At 28.4% G+C, this 13,475-nt stretch overlaps 1 protein-coding gene across 1 annotated transcript in view; it reads right to left on the bottom strand.

Moving 5' to 3' along the window:
- Positions 1-1,116: 1,116 nt before the first annotated feature.
- The window catches only part of LOC105360018 (uncharacterized), a 93,347-nt gene continuing 80,988 nt past the window's right edge, over positions 1,117-13,475 (bottom strand). Inside the window, exons 18-22 of the mRNA XM_011496790.1 lie at positions 13,118-13,237; positions 12,866-12,973; positions 12,606-12,788; positions 12,390-12,489; positions 1,117-2,453 (exon numbers count right to left, since the gene is read on the bottom strand). Coding sequence (XP_011495092.1) covers positions 1,524-2,453; positions 12,390-12,489; positions 12,606-12,788; positions 12,866-12,973; positions 13,118-13,237 — 1,441 coding nt within the window. The 3' untranslated portion in view covers positions 1,117-1,523. The remainder of the gene's footprint in view (positions 2,454-12,389; positions 12,490-12,605; positions 12,789-12,865; positions 12,974-13,117; positions 13,238-13,475) is intronic.

Raw genomic sequence — 13,475 nt, 5'->3', positions numbered from 1 at the left:
AGTGCACTTTTTGTGAAATTTTATTCTTACATATGCCTAGATCGATGATCCTTAGCATTTCGAGGGATTTTAATCTACATTTTCTTCTCGATGAATGTTAGAACACGATTTGCTGGAACTGTCATTCATACACAGTCAATATATCTAAGATATCCAACATGCTTTGACAATACTATCTACTATTATACTGTTATGCTTATGTTTGTTAGAATGGCTAGTACGCGAGTTTATTAAAATGTTTCTGTCTGTAATGATATTATTTAGGACTAATACATTTGTATTTATGTATATATGAATGTATGCATGGGTGTAACATATACGTGTGCGTACCTGGAAATAATGGAAATGTCTCATTAGATACTAGTACAAGAGAAGGCAGATGCTTCTTTAAAGACGCAAATCGCAAGCTCGATAATCACTAAGTAATAATATATCGCGTTGCGAAATTTTATTATTTATTCAAAAAGTTTACTACTCATCTCCATACTTGCACCTTAATCACATACACACTGGCACACCAACTAACGCTTACCACAGACGCACTTACCCACATAAGTAAGTTAGTCTTTATAAATTTTGAAAATCTATCGTAAAAAAGATTTTATTCTTATATTTATTTTTATAATATAATACTTGTTTGTAATAATATTGTTGACATATATAAACTTGGCACTTATGTCACAAATATCAAGTAACGTTTATAAATGAATATAATTAAAAATGCTCTCTCTCGCTCACAGGCACACACACACACTCTCTCTCTCTCTCTCTCTCTCTCTCTCTCTCTCTCTCTATCTATCTCTCTGTCATTTTGTCTCATTTTCTTCCTCTCCTACTCTATAATTATCATTCTATTATCATTCTACCATCACCACATTGATCAGCCGTACATATTACGCATTAGCATAGCTGCAGGAGTCCATGTCATAGACGGATTTTTGGTAATGTTTCCGATGGCTACGTGAAACCGTGTAAAAGTTGTTATAAAACCGAATTCATTTAACGTAAAATCATGGGAAATATGAGCAGGTCATTTGACACACAGTTAAAAGGGATTCCTGTCAATGAATCCCATTCGTTGCACGCCGTTTACAAAAGGTCAATGGGCAAGTGTGCATGTCATTATGTACGTGTTGTTGCTTATGTAATACGCGGGCGCGCCCGTTTGTATCCGTGCGTCCGTGTGTTTGTGTGTGTATTATAGTCGATCAAAAAGTCCAAAAAGGAGTCTCACGCATCTTATTGAGCGCTCTCAGAAATACGCGACGACCAGTGCTACGATTCAAACAGCCAAAAATGAGGGTACTTTATTTAAAGTCATTTATCTTTTAGCGATACAATGGAATACATCGTTTAGAGTGATTAAAGTAGCCTATTATAGATCGAGTGGGCGATTTCGTGAACATCGTCGCGAGGATTTAGCCGCTGGAGCAGCCAGTCAAGGGGCGCGAAACACTACTTCCATTGGGTCGGTCGGTAAACTCGCGCGCGCATTCGCGGGGCGTCGCGGGCCCCCTCTCCGGTCACAGAATGTCCGTCTCGTAAAGCTTGCCAGCGGTAATGGTCGTAGCATCCGTCGCTGGGGCCGTGAGGTTGCTCAACGAGCCAGAACTGGCGGCCGCGGTCAGTCCAAGGCCCATCTTGGCTAGAAGATTGCTCTCCGAGCCCGTCTTCTTCAGGAGATCCGGGGGTGCGGGCGGAGCGTTGGTCGTGCAGCTCGAGGCGTTGCGCTGGAGCTGCTGCAGCCGCGCGTACTGCTCTTGCAGGGCCTTCTGTTTACGGAGCAGCTCTTGGTGTCGTTGCTCCAGCTGCTCGTGTCGACCGCGTTTATTTTGCAGACCCTCCTGTGAGTTGACGCTCTCGCAGGAGCTCGAGTTGCTGGTGGAGAGGGGACCGGGCCCGGGCGCGGGACTGGCACCTGGTCCCGGGCGCGCGTTGCTCTCCGAGGCAGCCTTTACCAGGGGGAGACCGCGACGTAGCGGGGCCCTCGGGGGAAGCTGCGGACTCGTGGGACTAGCGAGAGGCGAACGCGAGCTCGTTCGGGGCGGCGGGGGTGGAGGTGCGCGTCGAGTACTCGCCAGCTGCAAGAGTTCGGCGTTGCGTTCAGGAAGGGGCGGCTTGGGTGGCGTTATAGGGAGCTCGTCGGTGATGGGGCCGTCGGCCTCGGATTCGCCCTCCCCGGGACAGGAGTGAAGGCGGCGTTGCGCTGGCTGACCCGGATTAGGATCGATGCTGCTTTTGCGCCCGACGTCGGGGACATTCGCAACCTGGGAGAGCTGCGAACTCGGCCGGCTAAAGGTCTGGAGCTCGTCTAGCAGAGCGTCGAGTGCGTTCTCCGGACGCTGGGTATGGCCGCCGGTGCTGTGTGATGATTCGGTAGACTCCCGGCTTCCCCCAGAGATGAAGGCTGATGAGCCCAGAGGAGCTCGTTCCGCTGGCACTGGGGTAGTTGCCTGCTGTGACCAAATGCACCCAAACGGATGCGGCCAAACAGACAAATGTGTGTAGATATATAATAAACTAATGCAGATAAGTTGGTGTGTTGCGTCTATATTAACTAAATAAATTTGTTAAGAATAAAGAAAGGGGCGCCAAGGTAACTATTGGCAAAATTCTTCTTTATTCTTACTCAACAATTATTTACGATTATTGCTCAGTACTGCAAGAAGATACTCCGCAGTTTCGAACTTTAGTCACATTGACAATCCTATGTCGTATTCAACGAATTATTGTCAACTTTTTGCAATACTGGTCTAATGAAAAATTAACTTTGTAATATTTTTATGATAATATGCATTACAAAACGTGCATTCTATTACATGTAGTAAATAGCCATCTTTCAACACGACTTCATTCGACTATGTACATTACGCAACTTATTAAATTTTCATTTTCAGATAAAATTATACACTTTTACTATTATAATAATGCATTAATGCATACGCATGCATACACACACACGCACACGCTAACGCGCACGCACGCACGCACGCACGCACGCACGCACGCACGCACACACACACACACACACACACACATATATATCCGTGTGCGCGCGCGCGCGTGTATGCATGCACGTACGTATGCATTTATGTACATATATGTATATATAATCATGCAACGCTGTGTATATGAGTAACAAATATGCATGCAAAGACATAATTATCTCGTAATAAACACTATTGCAACATCTAAATGTATTATATAATATATACCGCAATTACAAATATTTGAAATAAGCTTATACAAGATAATTGGAAAAATAAAACAAAATTTTACTATCTAAAAAAAAAAAGAAAAAAAAAACGAGGGATGTTGGAATAGTTACCTTCGTCAGGGTTACGTATTGTTCATGGTACACGTGTTACAAGTCAGTACCCGATTGGGACACTGTTACGTTTGGCATCGAGCGCTGTCCAGTATTAGTCAACTTAAAACAAAACAAAAATACGAAAAAGCAAACATTTAAAAACATTAAAATAAACTCTCGGTCCGTTTGTAGAAACAGATAACAATGCAGTGCAGAATAATTAATATACGCAAGTAAATTAATTGAATGAATAAGTTAAATATTTGATTCTTGAAAGCGTCGAATATTATTTATCTAGTATTTCTATTATTATTAATGTGTGGAAATTAATATACTTATTTAAATATAATATTTAATTATATACATAAAATAATTTGAAAAAAAAAAGAAAAAAATATATATATGTATATATATATATATATATATATATAAGCGTTCTAAATGAAACATGATTCAAAAGCCGATTGAATCTTTGAATCTTTTAATTTGAAAGCATAGTGATTATATGAAATGCATTGGTAATTGTAAAGCATTTAAATATAATATAATTTGCATACAAATGAGAAATATTAATTATGAATAATAAAAAATATGATAGACTACTATTAAGATAATACGCGAAAAGAAATAGATAAAATAAATGACAATGTCGTCCATTTCATGTAATATAGGAGTAGTATGAGTTTGTATATGAGCAATAAACTTAAGTAATATAAAAATCTAAAGCTACAATTATATGACACAACTTCTAAAAATGTTAGGACAAATTATTACTAGTAGTAAAATAGTAATACATCATGCTTTGTAATATATATTGTCAATATTTTGATTCATGCTTAATTGTCTATGTACGTAAGTGCATATGTTCTGTGCAATCATTATTTATACATATGAAAAGAAAGAGAGTAACGATTTATGAATTAGAAAAGCAGAAAAAATATAATATGCAAAGTCTTCAGTCCAATCCTTATAGTAAGGCAGTAAATGTTTGAACCGAAAAATTAAATAGTGTAAACTAATTTCATTATTATCAACATTGTTGTACATATTGTTCATAAGTATTTATTATGAAAAATATAATACAAATTTATAATATTTACATAGTCATATTTTAATAACATTAAACACAAATAATTTTAAATAATTTTTTAAATGAAGACTGATATATCAAGCATAACAGAAGATACACGAATGAAGTCTCAGTCAAGGATATATAAATACATAAGTAAACATATGTAGAATTTACATGTGTGCGTGGGTATACAACACGATGGTAATTTTCAACATTTAAGCAGTGAACATAAAAATAATACTTTTAAACAATACCTTAATGCTATAAACATAAAAGAGGACTTATACTTGTGCCAATTAGTCAAATTCTTAATAAATAAAACTAAATCACGTGGTCCAATTGCGAATAAGATTTTTTAAAAATCTTTCTCTATGGCGTTTATTACAATAATAAAAGATATATTAAATGAGCAAATCGCTATCCTTCCAAAAAAAAAAAAAAAAAAAAAAAAAAAAAAAAAAATGTAAATATAGTTTTAGTATCGCGACTTATTCACAAATGCGCACCCGTACGTACATGCGTTTTGTCAAGAGGGTCTCGACGAGAGGAAAGCGTGTACGACAGATTAATGTATTGATATTACATAAGTTAACAATTTTTTTGCTCTAATCGAAAAACTACGCATTCATCACATTGAAACCCGATCCGCACGTCGTCTTTGGAAATCATGCTAATAAACACAACTTTCCACATTAGAGATATTTAATAGTACACAAATTTTGTAACTTCAATTTTTATGTAAAAGAAACATTATACACTGCGGATAATAATTAATTGAGCTAAGTTAATACACTTTAAACTTATAAAAGAAATAAACCTATTACAATAATTAATTCATAAACAATTCTCAAATCATTTTCTTTCTTTAGATTCTCTTAAAACTAATATCGATACATTCTCTGTAATTAATTTTACAATAACATCGATATTTCTAAAAATTGTGTTTATTAGTAATGTAGATTATTGCTTTCTAATTGTTTAATACGTTTTTAAATAATTTTGAAGAGCGTAAATTTGGAAAAAATTAAAACCTTTGAATAAAATTTTAATCATTTTTATTCGTAAGTGAAACTTACAATGAACAATTTTGCAAATAAATACCGTTGATATTTCGATATGTTTGACGATGAAATATTTGATAAAAAATACATACAATACCTTGAAGAATTTGAACTATTAACTTTAAGATATCCATGTTTAAGATAAATTTTGAAATAAAGAAAACAACTATTACATGAGAAAACAGATGATCATAACGATTCGAGATCTTCATGCAGGATCTTCTATCATTATATTTATGAACACAAAGATATGATGTACTTTGTGAAAATAAGTTGTTCAAGAGTATTGTTAGCATGCTATTCATTAAAAAAATTATCAACGGTCGAATATATTTTTAATGGCTTGTATTATAATTTAACATCTTAATGTGTGTAATATTTTAACTTGATTATGCTTTATTAGGTAATTCATAACCGCCAATATATTCGCAAATAGTAAATATTTTTCCTAATTAAGGGGATGTACATTATCTTCTTATACCATATGATAGTGTCAATCGTATAGTAATATTATTATTTAATTAAATATTCAAATAAAAATTATAGAATAATTAATTTCACATGTAATAACCTTTGAATAGAAAAAACGCGTAATTATATAGCTTTCAAAAATATTTCAATGAACCCTTGACAGTTGTTGAAAACAAATTTCTCCAATATGATTCGAATATAATATAAATACCTTGTATTAAAAACTTGAAAATGTACTATTGAATTAGGTGTTTTATCTAATATGAAATTTAAATAATTTTGAAATTAGTATCTTATGTCGATACAAAAGATGTATCTTAGATCATTCAATAAAGATATTGCATATCCTCTTAAAGTTAAGCTAATAAATTAGGATATTCATGGGCAAAGGAAATCCAATGTAAACCTTGAATGCACGATTCTGACACCTTACTATAAGAAATGGATTGGAATATTAATAATATACATATATGGATATATATATATATGTGTGTGTGTGTGTGTGTGTGTGTATCTTGTGCGCAGAAAATGGTGAAAACAACACCTTACATGTTGTATCAAATAAATACATTCAACAATGAATGTATATTCTTGAATATTGCATCTACGTGTAAAGCATTGTTCTGCGCCTTTCTTCAAATATCGTATGTAACATTTTTTTAATATAAAAGTTCATGTCAAATAAGAATATACAATAAATATAATACAAATATAAAATAAAAAATGGGTGAAGATTAATATAATTAAGAAGCAACATCGTAATAAATGTGCTAGTGAAAATTGAACAAATGAACGAGGATCGAAATGTAAATATGTAAGTATAATGAAATATTTAGATTAAAATAAAAAATAATAATAAACAATGTTGGCTAAAACATGAGCGTCAAAGATAATACGTTCTCTTATAGAAGGATGACGCATAAAATTAGGATTAGTTTAAAAAAGTGCAAAAATTTCATCGTATAACGTGCATACGTACAAAAATGAAACACGCACCAACACACATATTCAAACGCCTATGCACGCGCTCACGCACACACCTATACAAAAATATTCTCAAAATTAAAAATACTATCGATTGGCTATAGAGTAAGAAGAAAATTCAAAAATATATAATACATCTTCGATTATTGCAAATAAATCACGTAGCATGAATCTTAATTAAAATTGAACTAATAAAGATATACAATATAATTAAAATTTGAAATTGAAAAATAATTCTTGTTTTTGTAAATATCTAATAACAAGATAATGGAATAAATATTCCTTGCACTACTATCTTATTAATTGTTACATAATATATTTAAATCAACACAATATAACACCTTAAACCTAAGCGTGATTTATTTTAAGGGAAAAAAAAAGAATTCAGCGCATAGAAAGACCGTGGTTCTTGCAAATACTAATTCATTTGGATTGTCAATTGTAAAACGAAATGACATTAAACAATTTCATTATATATATGTATATATATATATATATATATATATATATATATAAATTATATATATTATATTATATATAAATATAAATTATTATATATAAATATAAATAAATCATTATATATATATATATATATATATATATAATTTACAGAATGATTTTGATGTACCACTTAAAACATTTAATGAGCAGTCTAATAATCGTCATTTAAAATATTTTTACACAGTTGTAATATGTAAATATGTAGTTTTGTTATGTATTTGTATATACTTTTACAAATTTATATTCAAACTTTCTAATATATTAATATATTAATATTAATCATTTCTAAGTCATTGAAAATTGATCTATATTTTTTAATTAAATGCATAATTAACTTTATTGTATTTGATTCAATTTTGAATTATTGTTATAAAAATTGTTTAATTTAGTTTTATATGTTAAAGTTTTCGATTCTATAAAATAATTTTAAATTCTGGATTTCCTAATTAATTTCTATAATTTTCATTTTATATTAAATTTTAATAATATTTCTTAACTTCTAATAATATCTTAAATTTCTTTACTTTCTACAGTTTAATTAAATTATAGCTTAATTAATTTTTACAATTGGTTACATGTTTTTACACATTATTTTTGATTAATAAATCTTCTTTTATTTGAATAAGATTAAAATTACAAATACAAAAAGCTTGTAACGATAATATTTACAATAATATAAATATATTATAATTTAATAAATTAAAATTTGAAAACTTCCTGATAATTAAACGATTAGACAAAGCTACATTTTAGCATATCAATTAAATAACATAGAATATTACAGTATAAAACGTTTACAGAATTAGACAGTTAAACTTATATAGTATAAATATGAAACTGTACAAAGTAATTGATATTTATTTTATTTTCAGACTATTGATTTATTACACTTTCGTAACAAATTTATAAAATTTAATACACATATTAATTAATATTTCGTATCATTGATATATAACGTGATGAACTCACCACTGTGTATAAAATTGAAATGCGTGCCTCGGTTTGATATTAGAATCAAATTATTATAATTAAAAATTTTTGTAATATATTATTTAATTTTTAAATAAAAGCAAAAGTGCGATTATTTATAATATTTATTAAATTTAATACATTATTACATAATAGTTTCTATTATTTTTTATATAACTTTTACAGTATTTTATTTAAGATTTAGCATATTATCATAATATAATTATTAATGAAATTCATGTTAGAATGAGAACTATACTAACTATATGAGTATTTAAATTAATATACTATTTTAACAATTTGAGAATACTAGTTTTGATAATTTGATTTAATAATAGAATAAATATATACAATATTTATACGGCACTGCTCATTAAAGTATTTAATTTATATTTGACTTATATTAGTTAATTTATCATATACACCAAATCCATTCGTTCTTTTTTTTTTCTAAAATGATTATGTATTTAAATATATAGTCTTAAAAAACAAAAAGGCAATTATGTTTTGTCGAAGTATCTGTTTACTCATAACGAAATATAAGTACATCAATAACAATTTGGAAAATAAGATAATTAAATATTATTATATTTATAATATAATAATATACTAAAGATAAACAGCAAGCGTGAATGAAACACGATTAAATCGAATGATATGTAAATTGTATGTATATTATTGCATATTGGTAAAGTTGTCCTTTTACTTTAATGTATCTATTTTGTGTGTAATGGTTGTTTTCACTTTTGTACTTATCATTCTTTGTACCGTATAGATTTTCGAAATATTCCGCCAAGTACGTCAAAAGAATTTTTATTTGCTAACGTTTTTCCTTCTTAGTATACAAAACAACATGTTTGAAATAATTTTAAGGAGAGGCAGAATAATTCGATATCATGAGAAACGACAAAATATATATATATTTTATTTAAAATTGTTGGAATATGCATATTGAACAGTAAAGAAATGAATGAGATAGAGCTGAAATATATGTATTATAAAAATAAATTAATTAGAAAGAACTGGAAAAAATTACTCATGACTGGTCTGTACCGCCTCCTTGAAGTTTCTACTGTTGATCCAGTCATACTATAACAATTCATATTATATACCGTTAAGTTGCTTATTCACGTATTATATGACATTACGATGACATATATATATATATGTGTGTTAAATTCTTAAAAGCATAATCATCAATGCGCTTTTTAATATGCCTGATTAAAATTTTTCAAAATTTATTTAATATTCTTTTAACAATATCGATGATATCTGGATATATTATGTGCACACATACTATCACTCCTTTCTCCCTTACTATCTCCCTTTCTCCAATCACTCAATTTCTCTCTTTCTCTCTCTCTCTCTCTCAATTATTGTTAATAGAATTATTATCATTAATTATTGGTAATTTCATTATTTAATTATAATAAAAATTATTATTATCAACATAATCTTTTAATAAAAATTGCGACATTAATATATTTATTATCATTTTTAATTTATATCAAAATATGTTTATATACACGTTGTTTAAATATAAATTATATTATTGTTTACACGTAACTCATTGCTGTTAATTAAATCGATTGCTTTAATACTCAAAACTTGACCAAACAATTTAAGAATTGAAATTTTACTAAAGTTAAGAAAATAGAAGATACAATACAATCATATTTGGTAAATCAGAAACTATTTATATTAATATACCTAAACTGTCAAGAACAATGAATATGAGATTTAGGATTTCATATAAAAAGGATTATTTTTCATCTAATGAATATAGGAATGATTAGCTAGCACTAGTGGTAAATATTAGAAAGAGAGTCGAGTTTTAACAGATTAATTAATTTAACTGTCCTTCATTTGTGAAGAGAAGCTTTATGCTAAATTTTTCAATTAAAATTTTTAAAAACTTTGAGGAAATAATAGTTTTTAATTTTTAATGCAAATACAATTTTAATATTAAATATTAATTTTAACAATTTATAAATCTTGTATGAAAATATTTTATGAATTTTATTGGAATACTGTTTTACTATAGTGTATGATTTATGTTTGTTTTTTCTGTGTATACCAATAATAGTACAAGTGTTTCACTGCTTTAAATTGAAGAGATTCGTCAGAAAAAAGTTCAATAAAAAAATAAGTAATATATTATGATATCATTATTTCAAATCTGTCGATAACAGTGAAGTGAAAATTAAAATGAAATTTAAAATATTACTGTAATAAATGAATTACAGTAAATGATTCAAGTGCGATATAAAAAATAAGTGGAAATGAAAAGGTATAAGATTTAGTATTTTGATATTTTCTAAATACCTAAGTAATTTCAGTTTTTTTTACAATACATGTCTTACTAATATATTTAATAAATTAAAAAATTGAGTCATGTAGAAATTTTCTATTGCACTTTTATTATTTTTAGTTACAAAATCCAAAAATAATATTCTAATTAATAAAAAACATATTATTTATTGAATCTTTTTCTAATATAAAATAAATTAGTATTTCGAAAAATATATTAAAATCAATATAGGAAACGAAAATGGAAAATGAATAATTCACCTACCGAAGCATTTTTACAAATTTAACTTTACAATAAACTTGCAACTAATTGTTCTAATCAAGATTCTTACGTACCTACACACGGCTATAATCTTTTGTTGCGAATACTTGATTTGAAATGTCGTTATTTTTGTTAATGATCCTGGTAATAATAGTAACAAAATAATAAAAGCAAACTGACACAGCAATATGGAACTTTAATTTACGAAGGTTTACATCAGATTTCAATTTTATTACTAATACAATTTAATACAAATTTATAATAAAATTAAAAAAAAGTTTGCTTTGAATATTAATTATTTGTTCTCATTATGATTATTATTATGATTATGCTGAACATGATGATGATGATGATGATGATGATGATTGATGATGATGGTGATTATGATGATGATAACTAATATTATTATTATTATTATTATTATTATTATTATTATTATTATTATTGTTATTGTTATTATTATTATCATTGTTGTTGTTGTTGTTGTTATAATAATAATAATAATAATAATAATAATAACAATAATTATTATTATTATTATTATTATTGTTATTATTACAGTTATTATAGTTATTATTATTTTATCTGTTGTTATTGTTTTTTTTTCTTTTATTATGATTATTAATATTTGGAAATACAATATTTTATAATTAAAAAATCATTGTAGACCAACTTATAGAACGTTAATAAACATTTATTTGTACAGTTTCATAATATAAATGCTTTATACGTTTTATAATGAAAATGGTTAAAATAATGTGTCGTATATTTTTTAAATTTAAATATTTAAAAATTCGAATTTCATGGATAAATACCGATAGACTATTGGTATATAAAACATCATATCCGATCTTAACGAATAGGTTAAAGAAATACATGTAAGCACGAGTTTTTGAAACAGTCTGTCAGTTGTACATTTGTACTTTTATCTGTTTCATTTGTATTTTTATTTTTCTCAATTTCCTCTTTAGTTAATTTTTTCTCTTATTATTTGTCTCTTCCTCTGTCGATTAATCTCTCCACTAAACGCATGTCCATATTATAGGGAATTAATTACTAGATGTGGTCGCCACATTGTGATAATGAGTACTAACTTCAAATACAGAAATTTTTGTTTGAATTGAAAAAGAGTGAAACTCTCGTAACACGACGACGTCTCTTTCTATTGTATTAATATCTGTCTTATTCAAGCAAATTCTCCGAATGAATAGTTTAATTTTAACATGCATCAAGGTAAATCGGACGTGGGTATGAAATATGAACTATCAAAGGTTTGAAAAAAATGCATAGCAATTGTATGAATTAAAATGAAAAAATAGAAAATAAAATAAAACTTATGAAATGATATAAAAATGTCAAATTAAGACAAGACAGAGTAGGGAAAAATCATTTAAAAATTTAATGAATCATATAATATACAAATCAAGCTTGTGTTGTAAAGATCTTTACCTTAGAAAATTGTGCCGTAGTTGGTGTGATTAGTGTTGCCTCATCACCATCGGCACTTCCTGTAGAGTTTGGCAAGCGTTGTTCCTGTACTGATGCCAAGCTGGAAAAATGTTGCGATTTATTGATACATACTTAATAAATATACAATGCATAATTTATTATTCGTCGAAGGGAAGGAAATTAACTACGTCGATTATAGTTATTCTTTAAAATTACCGTTTAAGAGTAACAAGGGTGCCTGTTAATTTTTTGCAACGTTTGAGATCTGACTCTAGACGATCTGGTTCTTCATTTAAAAATTTTTCTTTTCTCATTACTTTTTCCATCTCGGAACTGAGTAAACCCTTCATACCTTCCTGTAAGTTCGGAAAACGAACTTTCAAATCTGCTACTGTTTGGCTGTTCAATCAAATAATAAAATGGTTAGTATCTTCGCAATATCACTTTATAATCTAATATAATATCCACTATTATACCTTGCTTTATTGAGAATTAATGCCATATTCTCAACATCGGACATGTTAACTCGAGTTTTACGATTTATCACATTACCTCGCAGTTCTTCTACGGTGCTTTCCAGTCCACTTATGTAAATAAACCATTTTTTTAAAAATTTTTTAATTTATAGAAAAGAGAAATTATTTAAAATAAATATAAATAAATTAAATTAAAACAATTTGCTAATTTATGGCGAATATTTACAAATATAATGAATATTGAAAACTTACGTAAGATCCTTTTCCAGCCATAACATCTCTTGTTTATAAAGATCTTCTTCTCGACTTAATCTTAATTTTTCTGCATCGTCATTTGCCCATGCATTATCTCCGCTTGATAAGAGAGTTGCTCTAAAAATATTTATTTCAAAATAAAATTGCAATATATTGGATGAATAGATAAATATACAATTCTGAACATCTAGTAATATATTCTATCATTCAATTAGTAAATAAATTAAGAAGTAAATCGTAAATAGTAAATTAATAGCAAATAAATGTGAAAATATCTAATAGCTGAAATATACATAATGAATATTCCTTTTAAATGATTTGTGAATCAATTAAATATTTTTATCTTTACACTCTT

This window comes from Ceratosolen solmsi, unplaced genomic scaffold (genome assembly GCF_000503995.2).
Source record: "Ceratosolen solmsi marchali unplaced genomic scaffold, CerSol_1.0 scaffold29, whole genome shotgun sequence".
Taxonomy (NCBI): Eukaryota; Metazoa; Arthropoda; class Insecta; order Hymenoptera; family Agaonidae; genus Ceratosolen; species Ceratosolen solmsi.
Note: the sequence above shows the minus strand (reverse complement) of the source record. Positions and strands in the feature narration are given on the sequence as shown.